This window comes from Phoxinus phoxinus (assembly GCF_949152265.1).
Source record: "Phoxinus phoxinus genome assembly, chromosome: 1".
NCBI lineage: Eukaryota > Metazoa > Chordata > Actinopteri > Cypriniformes > Leuciscidae > Phoxinus > Phoxinus phoxinus.
In genome coordinates, this window is record NC_136876.1 from 46,366,523 (window position 1) to 46,393,277 (window position 26,755).

General features: G+C 44.3%; 5 protein-coding genes across 25 annotated transcripts; all 5 read left to right on the forward strand.

The window, feature by feature from the left end:
- Positions 1–1,288: 1,288 nt before the first annotated feature.
- Positions 1,289–4,689, forward strand: LOC307012439 (uncharacterized protein). Of its 6 annotated transcripts, none has more exons than XM_079639105.1 (5): positions 1,416–1,759; positions 2,564–2,695; positions 2,961–3,098; positions 3,357–4,072; positions 4,133–4,680. In XM_079639105.1, exons 1-5 carry the CDS (start codon positions 1,675–1,677, stop codon positions 4,580–4,582), a joined length of 1,521 nt encoding a protein of 506 aa, XP_079495231.1. In that variant the 5' UTR covers positions 1,416–1,674; the 3' UTR covers positions 4,583–4,680. The 6 variants fall into 6 exon arrangements, with proteins under 6 accessions (XP_079495230.1, XP_079495231.1, XP_079495233.1 ...); XM_079639107.1 differs by having other exon boundaries at positions 1,509–1,759; positions 3,444–4,072; positions 4,133–4,678; XM_079639108.1 differs by having other exon boundaries at positions 1,523–1,759; positions 3,357–4,390; positions 4,458–4,678.
- Positions 4,690–6,508: 1,819 nt separating this feature from the next.
- On the forward strand, positions 6,509–10,013 carry LOC307005233 (uncharacterized protein). Of its 6 annotated transcripts, none has more exons than XM_079625153.1 (5): positions 6,636–6,979; positions 7,784–7,915; positions 8,181–8,318; positions 8,577–9,292; positions 9,353–9,938. In XM_079625153.1, exons 1-5 carry the CDS (start codon positions 6,895–6,897, stop codon positions 9,800–9,802), a joined length of 1,521 nt encoding a protein of 506 aa, XP_079481279.1. In that variant the 5' UTR covers positions 6,636–6,894; the 3' UTR covers positions 9,803–9,938. The 6 variants fall into 6 exon arrangements, with proteins under 6 accessions (XP_079481278.1, XP_079481279.1, XP_079481281.1 ...); XM_079625155.1 differs by having other exon boundaries at positions 6,729–6,979; positions 8,664–9,292; positions 9,353–9,898; XM_079625156.1 differs by having other exon boundaries at positions 6,743–6,979; positions 8,577–9,610; positions 9,678–9,898.
- A 1,699-nt stretch (positions 10,014–11,712) lies between these two features.
- Positions 11,713–15,113, forward strand: LOC306998464 (uncharacterized protein). Of its 6 annotated transcripts, none has more exons than XM_079612565.1 (5): positions 11,840–12,183; positions 12,988–13,119; positions 13,385–13,522; positions 13,781–14,496; positions 14,557–15,104. In XM_079612565.1, the coding sequence occupies exons 1-5, from the start codon at positions 12,099–12,101 to the stop codon at positions 15,004–15,006; spliced, it is 1,521 nt and encodes a 506-aa protein (XP_079468691.1). In that variant the 5' UTR covers positions 11,840–12,098; the 3' UTR covers positions 15,007–15,104. The 6 variants fall into 6 exon arrangements, with proteins under 6 accessions (XP_079468690.1, XP_079468691.1, XP_079468693.1 ...); XM_079612567.1 differs by having other exon boundaries at positions 11,933–12,183; positions 13,868–14,496; positions 14,557–15,102; XM_079612568.1 differs by having other exon boundaries at positions 11,947–12,183; positions 13,781–14,814; positions 14,882–15,102.
- Positions 15,114–16,932: 1,819 nt separating this feature from the next.
- Positions 16,933–20,333, forward strand: LOC306999176 (uncharacterized protein). 6 transcript variants are annotated; one of them, XM_079613665.1, is made up of 5 exons: positions 17,060–17,403; positions 18,208–18,339; positions 18,605–18,742; positions 19,001–19,716; positions 19,777–20,324. In XM_079613665.1, exons 1-5 carry the CDS (start codon positions 17,319–17,321, stop codon positions 20,224–20,226), a joined length of 1,521 nt encoding a protein of 506 aa, XP_079469791.1. In that variant the 5' UTR covers positions 17,060–17,318; the 3' UTR covers positions 20,227–20,324. The 6 variants fall into 6 exon arrangements, with proteins under 6 accessions (XP_079469790.1, XP_079469791.1, XP_079469793.1 ...); XM_079613667.1 differs by having other exon boundaries at positions 17,153–17,403; positions 19,088–19,716; positions 19,777–20,322; XM_079613668.1 differs by having other exon boundaries at positions 17,167–17,403; positions 19,001–20,034; positions 20,102–20,322.
- A 2,054-nt stretch (positions 20,334–22,387) lies between these two features.
- On the forward strand, positions 22,388–25,721 carry LOC307002712 (uncharacterized protein). The gene is made up of 4 exons (XM_079620590.1): positions 22,388–22,623; positions 23,428–23,559; positions 23,825–23,962; positions 24,221–25,721. Exons 1-4 carry the CDS (start codon positions 22,539–22,541, stop codon positions 25,468–25,470), a joined length of 1,605 nt encoding a protein of 534 aa, XP_079476716.1. The 5' UTR covers positions 22,388–22,538; the 3' UTR covers positions 25,471–25,721.
- The last annotated feature ends 1,034 nt before the right edge of the window (positions 25,722–26,755 follow it).

Here is a 26,755-nt window from a genome sequence, read left to right on the forward strand (position 1 = left end):
ATTGGACGAACATATTTTTTTTAGGGGGTGGTTCTGAGAACTTTACAGAAGGTATGTTCTTAATTTTCAAACACTTCTAATATTGATTGCTATCAGGATGTGAAGAGTTTCAATCAGTATTGCCTATTGACCAATAGTCTTCTGCTGCATTCTGAAGCATTTGCTACAAAGCATAATAATCGCATATATTGGTTGTAGACATGATATAGAATTATGTAGTTGAACGATGTTTGATTATACGTCCGTCAAGAATTGTTTTGGGATGATTTTATGTATACAGCTAAGTACTTTATGGCCATGCACGCTTCAAAGAGATGAGGCTAGCTAAAGGAAGAACGTTGTCAACGTTAAGTAGTTTGAAAAAAAGACTGATTGGTTCAGAGATGGCACAGCTCGAGCCCGACCAAGATGACGGCAGAAGTTGTTTGATCCCAAGACAAAGATCTAAAACAGACCACCTTCTTAAGAACCTCTGAACGACCCAAGGGTTGAAATCTCTTAAAACCACAGAGACTGAGACTTTACATATCAAGATTTGTTCTACCCACTTAATTGATAGAAGTGCGAGTTTATTACGTAATATAGAAAATGTGTCTATTCCTTGAATAGTGAGGTCAAACAATACATTTACTGTAGAATCTAGGAAAAAATCTGACCGTGATTAAACCATAAAACCTCATAATTCGTGAAGAAAAACAATTTCTAAAGGTACAGTAGGCCCCCTAAACATTACATCGCTCACACCCAGGTTGCGATTTGCAGGGGGGGATGGGTTTAAGTTACGATCCTATTTCCAGTGGTCTTGATCCATGCACGGCTTTTCAAAATGTCACAAAGCGTTTTGTGATTGTTTTGCATGAGATATTGAAGTTTATAAATGCGTATTTTGGCCCGAGTGGGGCTACGAATTCTTCTAAAATCGGATGAACTGGACCGCGTCACAGAAATGAACCAAAACTCTATAGGCTACTTGCCTCAGTCACGATGAGAAATATGTCTATAGAAAGCTTGAGTGAACAACTATTCTCTGATTATGTAATCCATATGAAACCATCCATCATTAAATTGTTTTTTATATAACCATGGCTGTGTATTCACTATAGTGGCTGGAAACATTGTTTTCATTCATAATTACTTGCATGGATTTGCATCGCAAATCAATCAGCAATTGAAAAATTCAGATTCAAATTCTAGACATGGCCCTCTGTCTGTGCTGTGTCTCTTGATGTTCAATGCAGATTTATGCCAGCCTCCAGTAGATATCCATTTCCTGGAGAGTTTAGGTGTAGGAGTTTAGTCATAATTACAACTTGTAACTTGTGGTAGAACTCCGACTTGTACCACGTGATCGCTTTACCACCTGACAGATTCATTGGACGTTGATAGTGTTGCCATAAAACGCTCAATCATCTCCTAATTACGGTAATTATTACGACATCCAACCCTAATCAAACACACCTGAACAAGCTAATCAAGGTCTTCAAGATTAGGCTATATTAGAAAGCTACAGGCAGGTGAATTTCATTAGGGTTGGAGTTATTTGTTGTGGGACTCGGCTGATATTTTGATGCAGCAACAGGGTTTTTCTTTGTAGTTTTGTGTTCCTGGCTGTCCGCCCCTCCTGACTCACAAATTCAGCACATCTTCTGTTTTGAGAGATTGCAGGTCGAGAGGATGACCGCTCGAGTGTACTGCTCGTTTAGTGCTGTTTTATTGTGTCTGTCTGCATGTTTGCTCACAACAGACGCTGGAGTCGTAGGTGAGAAGTTCTTTTAGCTTCATTACACAGCCCGAAGAAGTGCATAAATAAAGTGCCTAACAAAGTTTGAATTTCGACACAGCTCAGCACGTAGGCTTACAAAAGTACAATACAGACGTCAAGTGGAATTTCAACTTTGTATGTTGGTTTAGTTTTGATAATAAGCTAAGTATAAATATGCAAACTGTCATAAGTTTATGCATTTTTTCATTGTGCAAGTAAAACCCATATAATCACTAATATAGGCATTTTTGTTTAATCTAAAACAAGAACATTAGTGGCTACAAAATTGTTACCAGATGGTTATCAATCCAGAGTTTAAACTTTTGCCTAAAGTTTTTTCGTTTAACAACTTCATAAGCCTACAATATAATATTGGGAGGTAATTCTAACCGATAACTCTGCGTTGTGTATATGTAGTGCGTTCCTATGTTTGCTTTGTTTTCTGTTGAGTAGCCTACTAAAATGCCTAAAAGATTAATTAGGGTGGTCATGGGGATGGCATAATTTGTGAAGATGTACACCAGTAAATGTGTATACAACATAATTAACTGATGTCCATGTTTTCTATCAGCATTGCACTATTACTCACTCTACTATAGTGGGGTAGGTTGTAACGGCACTCTCAGTCTTTGAAACTGATTGATGCAGTTTAGTGAAAATGGTAGATTTCTAAGCTACTTTGCAATATTCACACATTTATCTGCTTCAGTTCAAAGTTTGAGACACATTTCTAAAGCTGAATCAAACTATTACAGCACTTCCTGGTCTACCCTAATGATCCTCTTGAATCCTATTCTGTAGTGTCCGGTCAGTGTCCGGCGACGCTGACGGTCGAGCCGTCCCGTCGAGGATGCACTTCTGATAGAGACTGCTCTGGAGGACACAAATGCTGTCAATTTCCCTGTGGGCCCGCGTGTGTGCCGCCTGTTTTCAGTGAGTTTGAATTAACGATGGAGGCTATCTGTCTTCCAAAAACACTGAAAAAATGTTTTCACTCAGAAATTGCTAGTAAGTTTCACAAATAATTGCAAAGAAACCGCAAGCAACGCATTGAACTAAACGTGAAACTATGAAGTATATAGACTGAATATTCCGGTAAAACCTCCTACTATCATCTTATGACAACATTGTTTTTCATACAGTGAATGAGACATTCAGTATTCAGTGATGTGGTTTCTGTCATGTGTCTGCATAACAGCAAAGCCAGGAGAGTGTCCAAGCACAAATTTTGGAGGAGGAATGTGTACCGAGTTTTGTTACTATGACAGTGACTGTCCGAACAATGAGAAATGCTGCAGCAATGGATGTGGACATCAGTGTATGGCTCCATTTGCAGGTATTTGTTATGTTATTATATTAGTGTTTGGGTCAGCTTCCTCGTTATTTCCGTTTGTCTTGTTTTCTAATAAATCTTTCTCAATGTAAAAAGTATTCAGCCAATAGCATGGTTTCAAGCACAGAGTGGCTTTACAAAATTGACAGATGATGATTAAAATTTAAAAAGAGTAAAACTTGCTATTTGGGTTTTGTGCTGTATCTGAGACTGAATGCCGGTAAATGGACTGACTAAAGTTGACTATCTGTATCCATCCAGTGAAGCCTGCAGCCGGACCTCCGAAGCCTCCAGTGAAGCCTGCAGCCGGCTCCCCGAAGCCTGCAGCCGAACCCCAGAAGCCTCCAGTGAAGCCTGCAGCCGGACCTCTGAAGCCTCCAGTGAAGCCTGCAGCCGGACCCCCAAAGCCTGCAGCCGAACCCCAGCAGCCCCCAGTGAAGCCTGCAGCCGAACCCCAGCAGCCCCCAGTGAAGCCTGCAGCCGAACCTCAGAAGCCTCCAGTGAAGCCTCCAGTGAAGCCTGCAGCCGAACCTCAGAAGCCTCCAGTGAAGCCTGCAACCGAACCTCAGAAGCCTCCAGTGAAGCCTCCAGCCGAACCTCAGAAGCCTCCAGTGAAGCCTCCAGTGAAGCCTTCCGTTGAACTGCCTGAGCCTGAACCGGAACCTTCCGTCGAACTGCCTGAGCCTGAACCGGAGCCTTCCGTCGAACTGCCTGAGCCTGAACCGGAGCCTTCCGTCGAACTGCCTGAGCCTGAACCGGAGCCTTCCGACGAACTGCCTGAGCCTGAACCGGAGCCTTCCGACGAACTGCCGGAGCATGGGCCAGAGCCTTCCGTCGAACTGCCGGAGCATGGGCCGGAGCCTTCCACTGAACTGCCCGAGCCTTCCGTCGAACTTCTGGAGCATGGGCCGGAGCCTTCCACTGAACTGCCGGAGCCTTCCGATGAACTGCCAGAGCAGCCTGCAGCTGAACCTCCGGTGAAGCCTGCAGCCGAACACCCAAAGCCTCCAGTGAAGCCTGCAGCCCAACTCCCGAAGCCTCCAGTGAAGCCTGCAGCCCAACCCCCGAAGCCTCCAGTGAAGCCTGCAGCCGAATTCCCGAAGCCTCCAGTGAAGCCTGTAGCTGAATTCCCGAAGCCTCCAGTGAAGCCTGTAGCCGAATTCCCGAAGCCTGCAGCCGAATTCCCGAAGCCTCCAGTGAAGCCTGCAGCCGAACTTCCAAAACCACCAGTGAAGCCTGCAGCCGAATTCCCGAAGCCTCCAGTGAAGCCTGTAGCTGAATTCCCGAAGCCTCCAGTGAAGCCTGCAGCCGAATTCCCAAAACCTCCAGTGAGGCCTGCAGCTGAATTGCCCAAGCCTCCAGTGAGGCCTGCAGCTGAATTGCCCAAGCCTCCAGTGAGGCCTGCAGCTGAATTGCCCAAGCCTCCAGTGTGTGCTGAAAACTGTCACCAAACTCACCCTTATGGCCAATGTCCTGGCCATAAGTAATGTGGCTATGCATGCAGGTAACTGTGCTGATTTAACCATTGGATGTATGGTATATTTGCCCTGTTATAACCAAATAAATCTCAGACTTTTAAGACTACTTCCTCTTTTTTCTTTTTTTAAGTGGGAAAACAAAGTTGGTGTTTTTGGTATGCCAGTGTTAGTTTGGCTGTTCTCACATAATGGGTCATTGGAATTCGTGCTTTAGGAATGCCCAAGACCCCCTACCCAAGACCCCCTACCCAAGACCCCCTACCCAAGACCCCCTACCCAAGACCCCCTACCCAAGACCCCCTACCCAAGACCCCCTACCCAAGACCCCCTACCCAAGACCCAAACACACGCAAAACAGTTTCAAAGAGGCTAGCAATAGCAAGCTAGGTTTAAACGTGTAATATCCCACCCTTCAAAGCCATGCCTCCTTCAAAACGCATGAATCCACAAAGCAGAGTCTGCAAAGTGTCACGAGACGATAGACTGTTAAGTTGCCTCTTGTCTCAAAACACATAACATTACAGCGATAATGAACGTAAACCACTTACAGTGCTCTAGTTGTACCATCTGACTGATGTAGATTAATTTCGCCGTTATTAGTGTTGACATGGAAAAGCATAAATCCAAGTCTGAATCCGAATGCAATGATTGGACGAACATATTTTTTTTAGGGGGTGGTTCTGAGAACTTTACAGAAGGTATGTTCTTAATTTTCAAACACTTCTAATATTGATTGCTATCAGGATGTGAAGAGTTTCAATCAGTATTGCCTATTGACCAATAGTCTTCTGCTGCATTCTGAAGCATTTGCTACAAAGCATAATAATCGCATATATTGGTTGTAGACATGATATAGAATTATGTAGTTGAACGATGTTTGATTATACGTCCGTCAAGAATTGTTTTGGGATGATTTTATGTATACAGCTAAGTACTTTATGGCCATGCACGCTTCAAAGAGATGAGGCTAGCTAAAGGAAGAACGTTGTCAACGTTAAGTAGTTTGAAAAAAAGACTGATTGGTTCAGAGATGGCACAGCTCGAGCCCGACCAAGATGACGGCAGAAGTTGTTTGATCCCAAGACAAAGATCTAAAACAGACCACCTTCTTAAGAACCTCTGAACGACCCAAGGGTTGAAATCTCTTAAAACCACAGAGACTGAGACTTTACATATCAAGATTTGTTCTACCCACTTAATTGATAGAAGTGCGAGTTTATTACGTAATATAGAAAATGTGTCTATTCCTTGAATAGTGAGGTCAAACAATACATTTACTGTAGAATCTAGGAAAAAATCTGACCGTGATTAAACCATAAAACCTCATAATTCGTGAAGAAAAACAATTTCTAAAGGTACAGTAGGCCCCCTAAACATTACATCGCTCACACCCAGGTTGCGATTTGCAGGGGGGGATGGGTTTAAGTTACGATCCTATTTCCAGTGGTCTTGATCCATGCACGGCTTTTCAAAATGTCACAAAGCGTTTTGTGATTGTTTTGCATGAGATATTGAAGTTTATAAATGCGTATTTTGGCCCGAGTGGGGCTACGAATTCTTCTAAAATCGGATGAACTGGAGCGCGTCACAGAAATGAACCAAAACTCTATAGGCTACTTGCCTCAGTCACGATGAGAAATATGTCTATAGAAAGCTTGAGTGAACAACTATTCTCTGATTATGTAATCCATATGAAACCATCCATCATTAAATTGTTTTTTATATAACCATGGCTGTGTATTCACTATAGTGGCTGGAAACATTGTTTTCATTCATAATTACTTGCATGGATTTGCATCGCAAATCAATCAGCAATTGAAAAATTCAGATTCAAATTCTAGACATGGCCCTCTGTCTGTGCTGTGTCTCTTGATGTTCAATGCAGATTTATGCCAGCCTCCAGTAGATATCCATTTCCTGGAGAGTTTAGGTGTAGGAGTTTAGTCATAATTACAACTTGTAACTTGTGGTAGAACTCCGACTTGTACCACGTGATCGCTTTACCACCTGACAGATTCATTGGACGTTGATAGTGTTGCCATAAAACGCTCAATCATCTCCTAATTACGGTAATTATTACGACATCCAACCCTAATCAAACACACCTGAACAAGCTAATCAAGGTCTTCAAGATTAGGCTATATTAGAAAGCTACAGGCAGGTGAATTTCATTAGGGTTGGAGTTATTTGTTGTGGGACTCGGCTGATATTTTGATGCAGCAACAGGGTTTTTCTTTGTAGTTTTGTGTTCCTGGCTGTCCGCCCCTCCTGACTCACAAATTCAGCACATCTTCTGTTTTGAGAGATTGCAGGTCGAGAGGATGACCGCTCGAGTGTACTGCTCGTTTAGTGCTGTTTTATTGTGTCTGTCTGCATGTTTGCTCACAACAGACGCTGGAGTCGTAGGTGAGAAGTTCTTTTAGCTTCATTACACAGCCCGAAGAAGTGCATAAATAAAGTGCCTAACAAAGTTTGAATTTCGACACAGCTCAGCACGTAGGCTTACAAAAGTACAATACAGACGTCAAGTGGAATTTCAACTTTGTATGTTGGTTTAGTTTTGATAATAAGCTAAGTATAAATATGCAAACTGTCATAAGTTTATGCATTTTTTCATTGTGCAAGTAAAACCCATATAATCACTAATATAGGCATTTTTGTTTAATCTAAAACAAGAACATTAGTGGCTACAAAATTGTTACCAGATGGTTATCAATCCAGAGTTTAAACTTTTGCCTAAAGTTTTTTCGTTTAACAACTTCATAAGCCTACAATATAATATTGGGAGGTAATTCTAACCGATAACTCTGCGTTGTGTATATGTAGTGCGTTCCTATGTTTGCTTTGTTTTCTGTTGAGTAGCCTACTAAAATGCCTAAAAGATTAATTAGGGTGGTCATGGGGATGGCATAATTTGTGAAGATGTACACCAGTAAATGTGTATACAACATAATTAACTGATGTCCATGTTTTCTATCAGCATTGCACTATTACTCACTCTACTATAGTGGGGTAGGTTGTAACGGCACTCTCAGTCTTTGAAACTGATTGATGCAGTTTAGTGAAAATGGTAGATTTCTAAGCTACTTTGCAATATTCACACATTTATCTGCTTCAGTTCAAAGTTTGAGACACATTTCTAAAGCTGAATCAAACTATTACAGCACTTCCTGGTCTACCCTAATGATCCTCTTGAATCCTATTCTGTAGTGTCCGGTCAGTGTCCGGCGACGCTGACGGTCGAGCCGTCCCGTCGAGGATGCACTTCTGATAGAGACTGCTCTGGAGGACACAAATGCTGTCAATTTCCCTGTGGGCCCGCGTGTGTGCCGCCTGTTTTCAGTGAGTTTGAATTAACGATGGAGGCTATCTGTCTTCCAAAAACACTGAAAAAATGTTTTCACTCAGAAATTGCTAGTAAGTTTCACAAATAATTGCAAAGAAACCGCAAGCAACGCATTGAACTAAACGTGAAACTATGAAGTATATAGACTGAATATTCCGGTAAAACCTCCTACTATCATCTTATGACAACATTGTTTTTCATACAGTGAATGAGACATTCAGTATTCAGTGATGTGGTTTCTGTCATGTGTCTGCATAACAGCAAAGCCAGGAGAGTGTCCAAGCACAAATTTTGGAGGAGGAATGTGTACCGAGTTTTGTTACTATGACAGTGACTGTCCGAACAATGAGAAATGCTGCAGCAATGGATGTGGACATCAGTGTATGGCTCCATTTGCAGGTATTTGTTATGTTATTATATTAGTGTTTGGGTCAGCTTCCTCGTTATTTCCGTTTGTCTTGTTTTCTAATAAATCTTTCTCAATGTAAAAAGTATTCAGCCAATAGCATGGTTTCAAGCACAGAGTGGCTTTACAAAATTGACAGATGATGATTAAAATTTAAAAAGAGTAAAACTTGCTATTTGGGTTTTGTGCTGTATCTGAGACTGAATGCCGGTAAATGGACTGACTAAAGTTGACTATCTGTATCCATCCAGTGAAGCCTGCAGCCGGACCTCCGAAGCCTCCAGTGAAGCCTGCAGCCGGCTCCCCGAAGCCTGCAGCCGAACCCCAGAAGCCTCCAGTGAAGCCTGCAGCCGGACCTCTGAAGCCTCCAGTGAAGCCTGCAGCCGGACCCCCAAAGCCTGCAGCCGAACCCCAGCAGCCCCCAGTGAAGCCTGCAGCCGAACCCCAGCAGCCCCCAGTGAAGCCTGCAGCCGAACCTCAGAAGCCTCCAGTGAAGCCTCCAGTGAAGCCTGCAGCCGAACCTCAGAAGCCTCCAGTGAAGCCTGCAACCGAACCTCAGAAGCCTCCAGTGAAGCCTCCAGCCGAACCTCAGAAGCCTCCAGTGAAGCCTCCAGTGAAGCCTTCCGTTGAACTGCCTGAGCCTGAACCGGAACCTTCCGTCGAACTGCCTGAGCCTGAACCGGAGCCTTCCGTCGAACTGCCTGAGCCTGAACCGGAGCCTTCCGTCGAACTGCCTGAGCCTGAACCGGAGCCTTCCGACGAACTGCCTGAGCCTGAACCGGAGCCTTCCGACGAACTGCCGGAGCATGGGCCAGAGCCTTCCGTCGAACTGCCGGAGCATGGGCCGGAGCCTTCCACTGAACTGCCCGAGCCTTCCGTCGAACTTCTGGAGCATGGGCCGGAGCCTTCCACTGAACTGCCGGAGCCTTCCGATGAACTGCCAGAGCAGCCTGCAGCTGAACCTCCGGTGAAGCCTGCAGCCGAACACCCAAAGCCTCCAGTGAAGCCTGCAGCCCAACTCCCGAAGCCTCCAGTGAAGCCTGCAGCCCAACCCCCGAAGCCTCCAGTGAAGCCTGCAGCCGAATTCCCGAAGCCTCCAGTGAAGCCTGTAGCTGAATTCCCGAAGCCTCCAGTGAAGCCTGTAGCCGAATTCCCGAAGCCTGCAGCCGAATTCCCGAAGCCTCCAGTGAAGCCTGCAGCCGAACTTCCAAAACCACCAGTGAAGCCTGCAGCCGAATTCCCGAAGCCTCCAGTGAAGCCTGTAGCTGAATTCCCGAAGCCTCCAGTGAAGCCTGCAGCCGAATTCCCAAAACCTCCAGTGAGGCCTGCAGCTGAATTGCCCAAGCCTCCAGTGAGGCCTGCAGCTGAATTGCCCAAGCCTCCAGTGAGGCCTGCAGCTGAATTGCCCAAGCCTCCAGTGTGTGCTGAAAACTGTCACCAAACTCACCCTTATGGCCAATGTCCTGGCCATAAGTAATGTGGCTATGCATGCAGGTAACTGTGCTGATTTAACCATTGGATGTATGGTATATTTGCCCTGTTATAACCAAATAAATCTCAGACTTTTAAGACTACTTCCTCTTTTCTTTTTTTAAGTGGGAAAACAAAGTTGGTGTTTTTGGTATGCCAGTGTTAGTTTGGCTGTTCTCACATAATGGGTCATTGGAATTCGTGCTTTAGGAATGCCCAAGACCCCCTACCCAAGACCCCCTACCCAAGACCCCCTACCCAAGACCCCCTACCCAAGACCCCCTACCCAAGACCCCCTACCCAAGACCCCCTACCCAAGACCCAAACACACGCAAAACAGTTTCAAAGAGGCTAGCAATAGCAAGCTAGGTTTGAACGTGTAATATCCCACCCTTCAAAGCCATGCCTCCTTCAAAACGCATGAATCCACAAAGCAGAGTCTGCAAAGTGTCACGAGACGATAGACTGTTAAGTTGCCTCTTGTCTCAAAACACATAACATTACAGCGATAATGAACGTAAACCACTTACAGTGCTCTAGTTGTACCATCTGACTGATGTAGATTAATTTCGCCGTTATTAGTGTTGACATGGAAAAGCATAAATCCAAGTCTGAATCCGAATGCAATGATTGGACGAACATATTTTTTTTAGGGGGTGGTTCTGAGAACTTTACAGAAGGTATGTTCTTAATTTTCAAACACTTCTAATATTGATTGCTATCAGGATGTGAAGAGTTTCAATCAGTATTGCCTATTGACCAATAGTCTTCTGCTGCATTCTGAAGCATTTGCTACAAAGCATAATAATCGCATATATTGGTTGTAGACATGATATAGAATTATGTAGTTGAACGATGTTTGATTATACGTCCGTCAAGAATTGTTTTGGGATGATTTTATGTATACAGCTAAGTACTTTATGGCCATGCACGCTTCAAAGAGATGAGCCTAGCTAAAGGAAGAACGTTGTCAACGTTAAGTAGTTTGAAAAAAAGACTGATTGGTTCAGAGATGGCACAGCTCGAGCCCGACCAAGATGACGGCAGAAGTTGTTTGATCCCAAGACAAAGATCTAAAACAGACCACCTTCTTAAGAACCTCTGAACGACCCAAGGGTTGAAATCTCTTAAAACCACAGAGACTGAGACTTTACATATCAAGATTTGTTCTACCCACTTAATTGATAGAAGTGCGAGTTTATTACGTAATATAGAAAATGTGTCTATTCCTTGAATAGTGAGGTCAAACAATACATTTACTGTAGAATCTAGGAAAAAATCTGACCGTGATTAAACCATAAAACCTCATAATTCGTGAAGAAAAACAATTTCTAAAGGTACAGTAGGCCCCCTAAACATTACATCGCTCACACCCAGGTTGCGATTTGCAGGGGGGGATGGGTTTAAGTTACGATCCTATTTCCAGTGGTCTTGATCCATGCACGGCTTTTCAAAATGTCACAAAGCGTTTTGTGATTGTTTTGCATGAGATATTGAAGTTTATAAATGCGTATTTTGGCCCGAGTGGGGCTACGAATTCTTCTAAAATCGGATGAACTGGAGCGCGTCACAGAAATGAACCAAAACTCTATAGGCTACTTGCCTCAGTCACGATGAGAAATATGTCTATAGAAAGCTTGAGTGAACAACTATTCTCTGATTATGTAATCCATATGAAACCATCCATCATTAAATTGTTTTTTATATAACCATGGCTGTGTATTCACTATAGTGGCTGGAAACATTGTTTTCATTCATAATTACTTGCATGGATTTGCATCGCAAATCAATCAGCAATTGAAAAATTCAGATTCAAATTCTAGACATGGCCCTCTGTCTGTGCTGTGTCTCTTGATGTTCAATGCAGATTTATGCCAGCCTCCAGTAGATATCCATTTCCTGGAGAGTTTAGGTGTAGGAGTTTAGTCATAATTACAACTTGTAACTTGTGGTAGAACTCCGACTTGTACCACGTGATCGCTTTACCACCTGACAGATTCATTGGACGTTGATAGTGTTGCCATAAAACGCTCAATCATCTCCTAATTACGGTAATTATTACGACATCCAACCCTAATCAAACACACCTGAACAAGCTAATCAAGGTCTTCAAGATTAGGCTATATTAGAAAGCTACAGGCAGGTGAATTTCATTAGGGTTGGAGTTATTTGTTGTGGGACTCGGCTGATATTTTGATGCAGCAACAGGGTTTTTCTTTGTAGTTTTGTGTTCCTGGCTGTCCGCCCCTCCTGACTCACAAATTCAGCACATCTTCTGTTTTGAGAGATTGCAGGTCGAGAGGATGACCGCTCGAGTGTACTGCTCGTTTAGTGCTGTTTTATTGTGTCTGTCTGCATGTTTGCTCACAACAGACGCTGGAGTCGTAGGTGAGAAGTTCTTTTAGCTTCATTACACAGCCCGAAGAAGTGCATAAATAAAGTGCCTAACAAAGTTTGAATTTCGACACAGCTCAGCACGTAGGCTTACAAAAGTACAATACAGACGTCAAGTGGAATTTCAACTTTGTATGTTGGTTTAGTTTTGATAATAAGCTAAGTATAAATATGCAAACTGTCATAAGTTTATGCATTTTTTCATTGTGCAAGTAAAACCCATATAATCACTAATATAGGCATTTTTGTTTAATCTAAAACAAGAACATTAGTGGCTACAAAATTGTTACCAGATGGTTATCAATCCAGAGTTTAAACTTTTGCCTAAAGTTTTTTCGTTTAACAACTTCATAAGCCTACAATATAATATTGGGAGGTAATTCTAACCGATAACTCTGCGTTGTGTATATGTAGTGCGTTCCTATGTTTGCTTTGTTTTCTGTTGAGTAGCCTACTAAAATGCCTAAAAGATTAATTAGGGTGGTCATGGGGATGGCATAATTTGTGAAGATGTACACCAGTAAATGTGTATACAACATAATTAACTGATGTCCATGTTTTCTATCAGCATTGCACTATTACTCACTCTACTATAGTGGGGTAGGTTGTAACGGCACTCTCAGTCTTTGAAACTGATTGATGCAGTTTAGTGAAAATGGTAGATTTCTAAGCTACTTTGCAATATTCACACATTTATCTGCTTCAGTTCAAAGTTTGAGACACATTTCTAAAGCTGAATCAAACTATTACAGCACTTCCTGGTCTACCCTAATGATCCTCTTGAATCCTATTCTGTAGTGTCCGGTCAGTGTCCGGCGACGCTGACGGTCGAGCCGTCCCGTCGAGGATGCACTTCTGATAGAGACTGCTCTGGAGGACACAAATGCTGTCAATTTCCCTGTGGGCCCGCGTGTGTGCCGCCTGTTTTCAGTGAGTTTGAATTAACGATGGAGGCTATCTGTCTTCCAAAAACACTGAAAAAATGTTTTCACTCAGAAATTGCTAGTAAGTTTCACAAATAATTGCAAAGAAACCGCAAGCAACGCATTGAACTAAACGTGAAACTATGAAGTATATAGACTGAATATTCCGGTAAAACCTCCTACTATCATCTTATGACAACATTGTTTTTCATACAGTGAATGAGACATTCAGTATTCAGTGATGTGGTTTCTGTCATGTGTCTGCATAACAGCAAAGCCAGGAGAGTGTCCAAGCACAAATTTTGGAGGAGGAATGTGTACCGAGTTTTGTTACTATGACAGTGACTGTCCGAACAATGAGAAATGCTGCAGCAATGGATGTGGACATCAGTGTATGGCTCCATTTGCAGGTATTTGTTATGTTATTATATTAGTGTTTGGGTCAGCTTCCTCGTTATTTCCGTTTGTCTTGTTTTCTAATAAATCTTTCTCAATGTAAAAAGTATTCAGCCAATAGCATGGTTTCAAGCACAGAGTGGCTTTACAAAATTGACAGATGATGATTAAAATTTAAAAAGAGTAAAACTTGCTATTTGGGTTTTGTGCTGTATCTGAGACTGAATGCCGGTAAATGGACTGACTAAAGTTGACTATCTGTATCCATCCAGTGAAGCCTGCAGCCGGACCTCCGAAGCCTCCAGTGAAGCCTGCAGCCGGCTCCCCGAAGCCTGCAGCCGAACCCCAGAAGCCTCCAGTGAAGCCTGCAGCCGGACCTCTGAAGCCTCCAGTGAAGCCTGCAGCCGGACCCCCAAAGCCTGCAGCCGAACCCCAGCAGCCCCCAGTGAAGCCTGCAGCCGAACCCCAGCAGCCCCCAGTGAAGCCTGCAGCCGAACCTCAGAAGCCTCCAGTGAAGCCTCCAGTGAAGCCTGCAGCCGAACCTCAGAAGCCTCCAGTGAAGCCTGCAACCGAACCTCAGAAGCCTCCAGTGAAGCCTCCAGCCGAACCTCAGAAGCCTCCAGTGAAGCCTCCAGTGAAGCCTTCCGTTGAACTGCCTGAGCCTGAACCGGAACCTTCCGTCGAACTGCCTGAGCCTGAACCGGAGCCTTCCGTCGAACTGCCTGAGCCTGAACCGGAGCCTTCCGTCGAACTGCCTGAGCCTGAACCGGAGCCTTCCGACGAACTGCCTGAGCCTGAACCGGAGCCTTCCGACGAACTGCCGGAGCATGGGCCAGAGCCTTCCGTCGAACTGCCGGAGCATGGGCCGGAGCCTTCCACTGAACTGCCCGAGCCTTCCGTCGAACTTCTGGAGCATGGGCCGGAGCCTTCCACTGAACTGCCGGAGCCTTCCGATGAACTGCCAGAGCAGCCTGCAGCTGAACCTCCGGTGAAGCCTGCAGCCGAACACCCAAAGCCTCCAGTGAAGCCTGCAGCCCAACTCCCGAAGCCTCCAGTGAAGCCTGCAGCCCAACCCCCGAAGCCTCCAGTGAAGCCTGCAGCCGAATTCCCGAAGCCTCCAGTGAAGCCTGTAGCTGAATTCCCGAAGCCTCCAGTGAAGCCTGTAGCCGAATTCCCGAAGCCTGCAGCCGAATTCCCGAAGCCTCCAGTGAAGCCTGCAGCCGAACTTCCAAAACCACCAGTGAAGCCTGCAGCCGAATTCCCGAAGCCTCCAGTGAAGCCTGTAGCTGAATTCCCGAAGCCTCCAGTGAAGCCTGCAGCCGAATTCCCAAAACCTCCAGTGAGGCCTGCAGCTGAATTGCCCAAGCCTCCAGTGAGGCCTGCAGCTGAATTGCCCAAGCCTCCAGTGAGGCCTGCAGCTGAATTGCCCAAGCCTCCAGTGTGTGCTGAAAACTGTCACCAAACTCACCCTTATGGCCAATGTCCTGGCCATAAGTAATGTGGCTATGCATGCAGGTAACTGTGCTGATTTAACCATTGGATGTATGGTATATTTGCCCTGTTATAACCAAATAAATCTCAGACTTTTAAGACTACTTCCTCTTTTTTCTTTTTTTAAGTGGGAAAACAAAGTTGGTGTTTTTGGTATGCCAGTGTTAGTTTGGCTGTTCTCACATAATGGGTCATTGGAATTCGTGCTTTAGGAATGCCCAAGACCCCCTACCCAAGACCCCCTACCCAAGACCCCCTACCCAAGACCCCCTACCCAAGACCCCCTACCCAAGACCCCCTACCCAAGACCCCCTACCCAAGACCCCCTACCCAAGACCCAAACACACGCAAAACAGTTTCAAAGAGGCTAGCAATAGCAAGCTAGGTTTGAACGTGTAATATCCCACCCTTCAAAGCCATGCCTCCTTCAAAACGCATGAATCCACAAAGCAGAGTCTGCAAAGTGTCACGAGACGATAGACTGTTAAGTTGCCTCTTGTCTCAAAACACATAACATTACAGCGATAATGAACGTAAACCACTTACAGTGCTCTAGTTGTACCATCTGACTGATGTAGATTAATTTCGCCGTTATTAGTGTTGACATGGAAAAGCATAAATCCAAGTCTGAATCCGAATGCAATGATTGGACGAACATATTTTTTTTAGGGGGTGGTTCTGAGAACTTTACAGAAGGTATGTTCTTAATTTTCAAACACTTCTAATATTGATTGCTATCAGGATGTGAAGAGTTTCAATCAGTATTGCCTATTGACCAATAGTCTTCTGCTGCATTCTGAAGCATTTGCTACAAAGCATAATAATCGCATATATTGGTTGTAGACATGATATAGAATTATGTAGTTGAACGATGTTTGATTATACGTCCGTCAAGAATTGTTTTGGGATGATTTTATGTATACAGCTAAGTACTTTATGGCCATGCACGCTTCAAAGAGATGAGGCTAGCTAAAGGAAGAACGTTGTCAACGTTAAGTAGTTTGAAAAAAAGACTGATTGGTTCAGAGATGGCACAGCTCGAGCCCGACCAAGATGACGGCAGAAGTTGTTTGATCCCAAGACAAAGATCTAAAACAGACCACCTTCTTAAGAACCTCTGAACGACCCAAGGGTTGAAATCTCTTAAAACCACAGAGACTGAGACTTTACATATCAAGATTTGTTCTACCCACTTAATTGATAGAAGTGCGAGTTTATTACGTAATATAGAAAATGTGTCTATTCCTTGAATAGTGAGGTCAAACAATACATTTACTGTAGAATCTAGGAAAAAATCTGACCGTGATTAAACCATAAAACCTCATAATTCGTGAAGAAAAACAATTTCTAAAGGTACAGTAGGCCCCCTAAACATTACATCGCTCACACCCAGGTTGCGATTTGCAGGGGGGGATGGGTTTAAGTTACGATCCTATTTCCAGTGGTCTTGATCCATGCACGGCTTTTCAAAATGTCACAAAGCGTTTTGTGATTGTTTTGCATGAGATATTGAAGTTTATAAATGCGTATTTTGGCCCGAGTGGGGCTACGAATTCTTCTAAAATCGGATGAACTGGAGCGCGTCACAGAAATGAACCAAAACTCTATAGGCTACTTGCCTCAGTCACGATGAGAAATATGTCTATAGAAAGCTTGAGTGAACAACTATTCTCTGATTATGTAATCCATATGAAACCATCCATCATTAAATTGTTTTTTATATAACCATGGCTGTGTATTCACTATAGTGGCTGGAAACATTGTTTTCATTCATAATTACTTGCATGGATTTGCATCGCAAATCAATCAGCAATTGAAAAATTCAGATTCAAATTCTAGACATGGCCCTCTGTCTGTGCTGTGTCTCTTGATGTTCAATGCAGATTTATGCCAGCCTCCAGTAGATATCCATTTCCTGGAGAGTTTAGGTGTAGGAGTTTAGTCATAATTACAACTTGTAACTTGTGGTAGAACTCCGACTTGTACCACGTGATCGCTTTACCACCTGACAGATTCATTGGACGTTGATAGTGTTGCCATAAAACGCTCAATCATCTCCTAATTACGGTAATTATTACGACATCCAACCCTAATCAAACACACCTGAACAAGCTAATCAAGGTCTTCAAGATTAGGCTATATTAGAAAGCTACAGGCAGGTGAATTTCATTAGGGTTGGAGTTATTTGTTGTGGGACTCGGCTGATATTTTGATGCAGCAACAGGGTTTTTCTTTGTAGTTTTGTGTTCCTGGCTGTCCGCCCCTCCTGACTCACAAATTCAGCACATCTTCTGTTTTGAGAGATTGCAGGTCGAGAGGATGACCGCTCGAGTGTACTGCTCGTTTAGTGCTGTTTTATTGTGTCTGTCTGCATGTTTGCTCACAACAGACGCTGGAGTCGTAGGTGAGAAGTTCTTTTAGCTTCATTACACAGCCCGAAGAAGTGCATAAATAAAGTGCCTAACAAAGTTTGAATTTCGACACAGCTCAGCACGTAGGCTTACAAAAGTACAATACAGACGTCAAGTGGAATTTCAACTTTGTATGTTGGTTTAGTTTTGATAATAAGCTAAGTATAAATATGCAAACTGTCATAAGTTTATGCATTTTTTCATTGTGCAAGTAAAACCCATATAATCACTAATATAGGCATTTTTGTTTAATCTAAAACAAGAACATTAGTGGCTACAAAATTGTTACCAGATGGTTATCAATCCAGAGTTTAAACTTTTGCCTAAAGTTTTTTCGTTTAACAACTTCATAAGCCTACAATATAATATTGGGAGGTAATTCTAACCGATAACTCTGCGTTGTGTATATGTAGTGCGTTCCTATGTTTGCTTTGTTTTCTGTTGAGTAGCCTACTAAAATGCCTAAAAGATTAATTAGGGTGGTCATGGGGATGGCATAATTTGTGAAGATGTACACCAGTAAATGTGTATACAACATAATTAACTGATGTCCATGTTTTCTATCAGCATTGCACTATTACTCACTCTACTATAGTGGGGTAGGTTGTAACGGCACTCTCAGTCTTTGAAACTGATTGATGCAGTTTAGTGAAAATGGTAGATTTCTAAGCTACTTTGCAATATTCACACATTTATCTGCTTCAGTTCAAAGTTTGAGACACATTTCTAAAGCTGAATCAAACTATTACAGCACTTCCTGGTCTACCCTAATGATCCTCTTGAATCCTATTCTGTAGTGTCCGGTCAGTGTCCGGCGACGCTGACGGTCGAGCCGTCCCGTCGAGGATGCACTTCTGATAGAGACTGCTCTGGAGGACACAAATGCTGTCAATTTCCCTGTGGGCCCGCGTGTGTGCCGCCTGTTTTCAGTGAGTTTGAATTAACGATGGAGGCTATCTGTCTTCCAAAAACACTGAAAAAATGTTTTCACTCAGAAATTGCTAGTAAGTTTCACAAATAATTGCAAAGAAACCGCAAGCAACGCATTGAACTAAACGTGAAACTATGAAGTATATAGACTGAATATTCCGGTAAAACCTCCTACTATCATCTTATGACAACATTGTTTTTCATACAGTGAATGAGACATTCAGTATTCAGTGATGTGGTTTCTGTCATGTGTCTGCATAACAGCAAAGCCAGGAGAGTGTCCAAGCACAAATTTTGGAGGAGGAATGTGTACCGAGTTTTGTTACTATGACAGTGACTGTCCGAACAATGAGAAATGCTGCAGCAATGGATGTGGACATCAGTGTATGGCTCCATTTGCAGGTATTTGTTATGTTATTATATTAGTGTTTGGGTCAGCTTCCTCGTTATTTCCGTTTGTCTTGTTTTCTAATAAATCTTTCTCAATGTAAAAAGTATTCAGCCAATAGCATGGTTTCAAGCACAGAGTGGCTTTACAAAATTGACAGATGATGATTAAAATTTAAAAAGAGTAAAACTTGCTATTTGGGTTTTGTGCTGTATCTGAGACTGAATGCCGGTAAATGGACTGACTAAAGTTGACTATCTGTATCCATCCAGTGAAGCCTGCAGCCGGACCTCCGAAGCCTCCAGTGAAGCCTGCAGCCGGCTCCCCGAAGCCTGCAGCCGAACCCCAGAAGCCTCCAGTGAAGCCTGCAGCCGGACCTCTGAAGCCTCCAGTGAAGCCTGCAGCCGGACCCCCAAAGCCTGCAGCCGAACCCCAGCAGCCCCCAGTGAAGCCTGCAGCCGAACCCCAGCAGCCCCCAGTGAAGCCTGCAGCCGAACCTCAGAAGCCTCCAGTGAAGCCTCCAGTGAAGCCTGCAGCCGAACCTCAGAAGCCTCCAGTGAAGCCTGCAACCGAACCTCAGAAGCCTCCAGTGAAGCCTCCAGCCGAACCTCAGAAGCCTCCAGTGAAGCCTCCAGTGAAGCCTTCCGTTGAACTGCCTGAGCCTGAACCGGAACCTTCCGTCGAACTGCCTGAGCCTGAACCGGAGCCTTCCGTCGAACTGCCTGAGCCTGAACCGGAGCCTTCCGTCGAACTGCCTGAGCCTGAACCGGAGCCTTCCGACGAACTGCCTGAGCCTGAACCGGAGCCTTCCGACGAACTGCCGGAGCATGGGCCAGAGCCTTCCGTCGAACTGCCGGAGCATGGGCCGGAGCCTTCCACTGAACTGCCCGAGCCTTCCGTCGAACTTCTGGAGCATGGGCCGGAGCCTTCCACTGAACTGCCGGAGCCTTCCGATGAACTGCCAGAGCAGCCTGCAGCTGAACCTCCGGTGAAGCCTGCAGCCGAACACCCAAAGCCTCCAGTGAAGCCTGCAGCCCAACTCCCGAAGCCTCCAGTGAAGCCTGCAGCCCAACCCCCGAAGCCTCCAGTGAAGCCTGCAGCCGAATTCCCGAAGCCTCCAGTGAAGCCTGTAGCTGAATTCCCGAAGCCTCCAGTGAAGCCTGTAGCCGAATTCCCGAAGCCTGCAGCCGAATTCCCGAAGCCTCCAGTGAAGCCTGCAGCCGAACTTCCAAAACCACCAGTGAAGCCTGCAGCCGAATTCCCGAAGCCTCCAGTGAAGCCTGTAGCTGAATTCCCGAAGCCTCCAGTGAAGCCTGCAGCCGAATTCCCAAAACCTCCAGTGAGGCCTGCAGCTGAATTGCCCAAGCCTCCAGTGAGGCCTGCAGCTGAATTGCCCAAGCCTCCAGTGAGGCCTGCAGCTGAATTGCCCAAGCCTCCAGTGTGTGCTGAAAACTGTCACCAAACTCACCCTTATGGCCAATGTCCTGGCCATAAGTAATGTGGCTATGCATGCAGGTAACTGTGCTGATTTAACCATTGGATGTATGGTATATTTGCCCTGTTATAACCAAATAAATCTCAGACTTTTAAGACTACTTCCTCTTTTTTCTTTTTTTAAGTGGGAAAACAAAGTTGGTGTTTTTGGTATGCCAGTGTTAGTTTGGCTGTTCTCACATAATGGGTCATTGGAATTCGTGCTTTAGGAATGCCCAAGACCCCCTACCCAAGACCCCCTACCCAAGACCCCCTACCCAAGACCCCCTACCCAAGACCCCCTACCCAAGACCCCCTACCCAAGACCCCCTACCCAAGACCCCCTACCCAAGACCCAAACACACGCAAAACAGTTTCAAAGAGGCTAGCAATAGCAAGCTAGGTTTAAACGTGTAATATCCCACCCTTCAAAGCCATGCCTCCTTCAAAACGCATGAATCCACAAAGCAGAGTCTGCAAAGTGTCACGAGACGATAGACTGTTAAGTTGCCTCTTGTCTCAAAACACATAACATTACAGCGATAATGAACGTAAACCACTTACAGTGCTCTAGTTGTACCATCTGACTGATGTAGATTAATTTCGCCGTTATTAGTGTTGACATGGAAAAGCATAAATCCAAGTCTGAATCCGAATGCAATGATTGGACGAACATATTTTTTTTAGGGGGTGGTTCTGAGAACTTTACAGAAGGTATGTTCTTAATTTTCAAACACTTCTAATATTGATTGCTATCAGGATGTGAAGAGTTTCAATCAGTATTGCCTATTGACCAATAGTCTTCTGCTGCATTCTGAAGCATTTGCTACAAAGCATAATAATCGCATATATTGGTTGTAGACATGATATAGAATTATGTAGTTGAACGATGTTTGATTATACGTCCGTCAAGAATTGTTTTGGGATGATTTTATGTATACAGCTAAGTACTTTATGGCCATGCACGCTTCAAAGAGATGAGGCTAGCTAAAGGAAGAACGTTGTCAACGTTAAGTAGTTTGAAAAAAAGACTGATTGGTTCAGAGATGGCACAGCTCGAGCCCGACCAAGATGACGGCAGAAGTTGTTTGATCCCAAGACAAAGATCTAAAACAGACCACCTTCTTAAGAACCTCTGAACGACCCAAGGGTTGAAATCTCTTAAAACCACAGAGACTGAGACTTTACATATCAAGATTTGTTCTACCCACTTAATTGATAGAAGTGCGAGTTTATTACGTAATATAGAAAATGTGTCTATTCCTTGAATAGTGAGGTCAAACAATACATTTACTGTAGAATCTAGGAAAAAATCTGACCGTGATTAAACCATAAAACCTCATAATTCGTGAAGAAAAACAATTTCTAAAGGTACAGTAGGCCCCCTAAACATTACATCGCTCACACCCAGGTTGCGATTTGCAGGGGGGGATGGGTTTAAGTTACGATCCTATTTCCAGTGGTCTTGATCCATGCACGGCTTTTCAAAATGTCACAAAGCGTTTTGTGATTGTTTTGCATGAGATATTGAAGTTTATAAATGCGTATTTTGGCCCGAGTGGGGCTACGAATTCTTCTAAAATCGGATGAACTGGAGCGCGTCACAGAAATGAACCAAAACTCTATAGGCTACTTGCCTCAGTCACGATGAGAAATATGTCTATAGAAAGCTTGAGTGAACAACTATTCTCTGATTATGTAATCCATATGAAACCATCCATCATTAAATTGTTTTTTATATAACCATGGCTGTGTATTCACTATAGTGGCTGGAAACATTGTTTTCATTCATAATTACTTGCATGGATTTGCATCGCAAATCAATCAGCAATTGAAAAATTCAGATTCAAATTCTAGACATGGCCCTCTGTCTGTGCTGTGTCTCTTGATGTTCAATGCAGATTTATGCCAGCCTCCAGTAGATATCCATTTCCTGGAGAGTTTAGGTGTAGGAGTTTAGTCATAATTACAACTTGTAACTTGTGGTAGAACTCCGACTTGTACCACGTGATCGCTTTACCACCTGACAGATTCATTGGACGTTGATAGTGTTGCCATAAAACGCTCAATCATCTCCTAATTACGGTAATTATTACGACATCCAACCCTAATCAAACACACCTGAACAAGCTAATCAAGGTCTTCAAGATTAGGCTATATTAGAAAGCTACAGGCAGGTGAATTTCATTAGGGTTGGAGTTATTTGTTGTGGGACTCGGCTGATATTTTGATGCAGCAACAGGGTTTTTCTTTGTAGTTTTGTGTTCCTGGCTGTCCGCCCCTCCTGACTCACAAATTCAGCACATCTTCTGTTTTGAGAGATTGCAGGTCGAGAGGATGACCGCTCGAGTGTACTGCTCGTTTAGTGCTGTTTTATTGTGTCTGTCTGCATGTTTGCTCACAACAGACGCTGGAGTCGTAGGTGAGAAGTTCTTTTAGCTTCATTACACAGCCCGAAGAAGTGCATAAATAAAGTGCCTAACAAAGTTTGAATTTCGACACAGCTCAGCACGTAGGCTTACAAAAGTACAATACAGACGTCAAGTGGAATTTCAACTTTGTATGTTGGTTTAGTTTTGATAATAAGCTAAGTATAAATATGCAAACTGTCATAAGTTTATGCATTTTTTCATTGTGCAAGTAAAACCCATATAATCACTAATATAGGCATTTTTGTTTAATCTAAAACAAGAACATTAGTGGCTACAAAATTGTTACCAGATGGTTATCAATCCAGAGTTTAAACTTTTGCCTAAAGTTTTTTCGTTTAACAACTTCATAAGCCTACAATATAATATTGGGAGGTAATTCTAACCGATAACTCTGCGTTGTGTATATGTAGTGCGTTCCTATGTTTGCTTTGTTTTCTGTTGAGTAGCCTACTAAAATGCCTAAAAGATTAATTAGGGTGGTCATGGGGATGGCATAATTTGTGAAGATGTACACCAGTAAATGTGTATACAACATAATTAACTGATGTCCATGTTTTCTATCAGCATTGCACTATTACTCACTCTACTATAGTGGGGTAGGTTGTAACGGCACTCTCAGTCTTTGAAACTGATTGATGCAGTTTAGTGAAAATGGTAGATTTCTAAGCTACTTTGCAATATTCACACATTTATCTGCTTCAGTTCAAAGTTTGAGACACATTTCTAAAGCTGAATCAAACTATTACAGCACTTCCTGGTCTACCCTAATGATCCTCTTGAATCCTATTCTGTAGTGTCCGGTCAGTGTCCGGCGACGCTGACGGTCGAGCCGTCCCGTCGAGGATGCACTTCTGATAGAGACTGCTCTGGAGGACACAAATGCTGTCAATTTCCCTGTGGGCCCGCGTGTGTGCCGCCTGTTTTCAGTGAGTTTGAATTAACGATGGAGGCTATCTGTCTTCCAAAAACACTGAAAAAATGTTTTCACTCAGAAATTGCTAGTAAGTTTCACAAATAATTGCAAAGAAACCGCAAGCAACGCATTGAACTAAACGTGAAACTATGAAGTATATAGACTGAATATTCCGGTAAAACCTCCTACTATCATCTTATGACAACATTGTTTTTCATACAGTGAATGAGACATTCAGTATTCAGTGATGTGGTTTCTGTCATGTGTCTGCATAACAGCAAAGCCAGGAGAGTGTCCAAGCACAAATTTTGGAGGAGGAATGTGTACCGAGTTTTGTTACTATGACAGTGACTGTCCGAACAATGAGAAATGCTGCAGCAATGGATGTGGACATCAGTGTATGGCTCCATTTGCAGGTATTTGTTATGTTATTATATTAGTGTTTGGGTCAGCTTCCTCGTTATTTCCGTTTGTCTTGTTTTCTAATAAATCTTTCTCAATGTAAAAAGTATTCAGCCAATAGCATGGTTTCAAGCACAGAGTGGCTTTACAAAATTGACAGATGATGATTAAAATTTAAAAAGAGTAAAACTTGCTATTTGGGTTTTGTGCTGTATCTGAGACTGAATGCCGGTAAATGGACTGACTAAAGTTGACTATCTGTATCCATCCAGTGAAGCCTGCAGCCGGACCTCCGAAGCCTCCAGTGAAGCCTGCAGCCGGCTCCCCGAAGCCTGCAGCCGAACCCCAGAAGCCTCCAGTGAAGCCTGCAGCCGGACCTCTGAAGCCTCCAGTGAAGCCTGCAGCCGGACCCCCAAAGCCTGCAGCCGAACCCCAGCAGCCCCCAGTGAAGCCTGCAGCCGAACCCCAGCAGCCCCCAGTGAAGCCTGCAGCCGAACCTCAGAAGCCTCCAGTGAAGCCTCCAGTGAAGCCTGCAGCCGAACCTCAGAAGCCTCCAGTGAAGCCTGCAACCGAACCTCAGAAGCCTCCAGTGAAGCCTCCAGCCGAACCTCAGAAGCCTCCAGTGAAGCCTCCAGTGAAGCCTTCCGTTGAACTGCCTGAGCCTGAACCGGAACCTTCCGTCGAACTGCCTGAGCCTGAACCGGAGCCTTCCGTCGAACTGCCTGAGCCTGAACCGGAGCCTTCCGTCGAACTGCCTGAGCCTGAACCGGAGCCTTCCGACGAACTGCCTGAGCCTGAACCGGAGCCTTCCGACGAACTGCCGGAGCATGGGCCAGAGCCTTCCGTCGAACTGCCGGAGCATGGGCCGGAGCCTTCCACTGAACTGCCCGAGCCTTCCGTCGAACTTCTGGAGCATGGGCCGGAGCCTTCCACTGAACTGCCGGAGCCTTCCGATGAACTGCCAGAGCAGCCTGCAGCTGAACCTCCGGTGAAGCCTGCAGCCGAACACCCAAAGCCTCCAGTGAAGCCTGCAGCCCAACCCCCGAAGCCTCCAGTGAAGCCTGCAGCCGAACGTCCAAAACCTCCAGTGAAGCCTGTAGCTGAATTCCCGAAGCCTCCAGTGAAGCCTGTAGCCGAATTCCCGAAGCCTGCAGCCGAATTCCCGAAGCCTCCAGTGAAGCCTGCAGCCGAACTTCCAAAACCACCAGTGAAGCATGCAGCAGAATTCCCGAAGACCCCCTACCCCAGACCCCCTACCCCAGACCCCCTACCCCAGACCCCCTACCCCAGACCCCCTACCCCAGACCCCCTACCCCAGACCCCCTACCCCAGACCCCCTACCCCAGACCCCCTACCCCAGACCCCCTACCCCAGACCCCCTACCCCAGACCCCCTTCCCCAGACCCCCTACCCAAGACCCCCTACCCAAGACCCCCTACCCAAGACCCCCTACCCAAGACCCCCTACCCAAGACCCAAACACACGCAAAACAGTTTCAAAGAGGCTAGCAATAGCAAGCTAGGTTTGAACGCGTAATATCCCACCCTTCAAAGCCATGCCTCCTTCAAAACGCATGAATCCACAAAGCAGAGTCTGCAAAGTGTCACGAGACGATAGACTGTTAAGTTGCCTCTTGTCTCAAAACACATAACATTACAGCGATAATGAACGTAAACCACTTACAGTGCTCTAGTTGTACCATCTGACTGATGTAGATTAATTTCGCCGTTATTAGTGTTGACATGGAAAAGCATAAATCCAAGTCTGAATCCGAATGCAATGATTGGACGAACATATTTTTTTTAAGGGGGGGTTCTGAGAACTTTACATAAGATATGTTCTTAATTTTCAAACACTTCTAATATTGATTGCTATCAGGATGAGTTTCAATCAGTATTGCATATTGACCAATAGTCTTCTGCTGCATTCTGAAGCATTTGCTACAAAGCATAATAATTGCATATATTGGTTATAGACATGATATAGAATTATGCAGTTGAACGATGTTTGATTATACGTCCGTCAAGAATTGTTTTGGGATGATTTTATGTATACAGCTAAGTACTTTATGGCCATGCACGCTTCAAAGAGATGAGCCTCGCTAAAGGAAGAACGTTGTCAACGTTAAGTAGTTTGGAAAAGACTGATTGGTTCAGAGATGGCACAGCTCGAGCCCGACCAAGATGACGGCAGAAGTTGTTTGATCCCAAGACAAAGATCTAAAACAGACCACCACCTTAAGAACCTCTGAACGACCCTAGGGTTGAAATCTCTTAAAACCACAGAGACTGAGACTTTACATATCAAGATTTGTTCTACCCACTTAATTGATAGTGCGAGTGTATTACGTAATATAGAAAATGTGTCTATTCCTTGAATAGTGAGGTCAAACAATACATTTACTGTAGGATCTAGGAAAAAATCTTACCGTGATTAAACCATAAAACCTCATAATTAGTGAAGAAAAACAATATCTAAAGGTAGGCCCTCTAAACATTACATCGCTCACACCCAGGTTGCGATTTGCAGGGGGGGATGGGTTTAAGTTACGATCCTATTTCCAGTGGTCTTAATCCATGCACGGCTTTTCAAAATGTCACAAAGAGTTTTGTGTGAAATATTGAAGCTTATAAATGCGTATTTTGGCACACCTGGCCGAGTGGCACTACGAATTCTTCTAAAATCGGATTAACTGGAGTGCGTCACAGAAATGAACCAAAACTCTAACCCTCCAGGGGCCCTGTAATGGGGCGTAATTAGCCTAAAACTGTTTTCCCCCGGCCCTGTCAGTTAAGTCAAGGATTGGA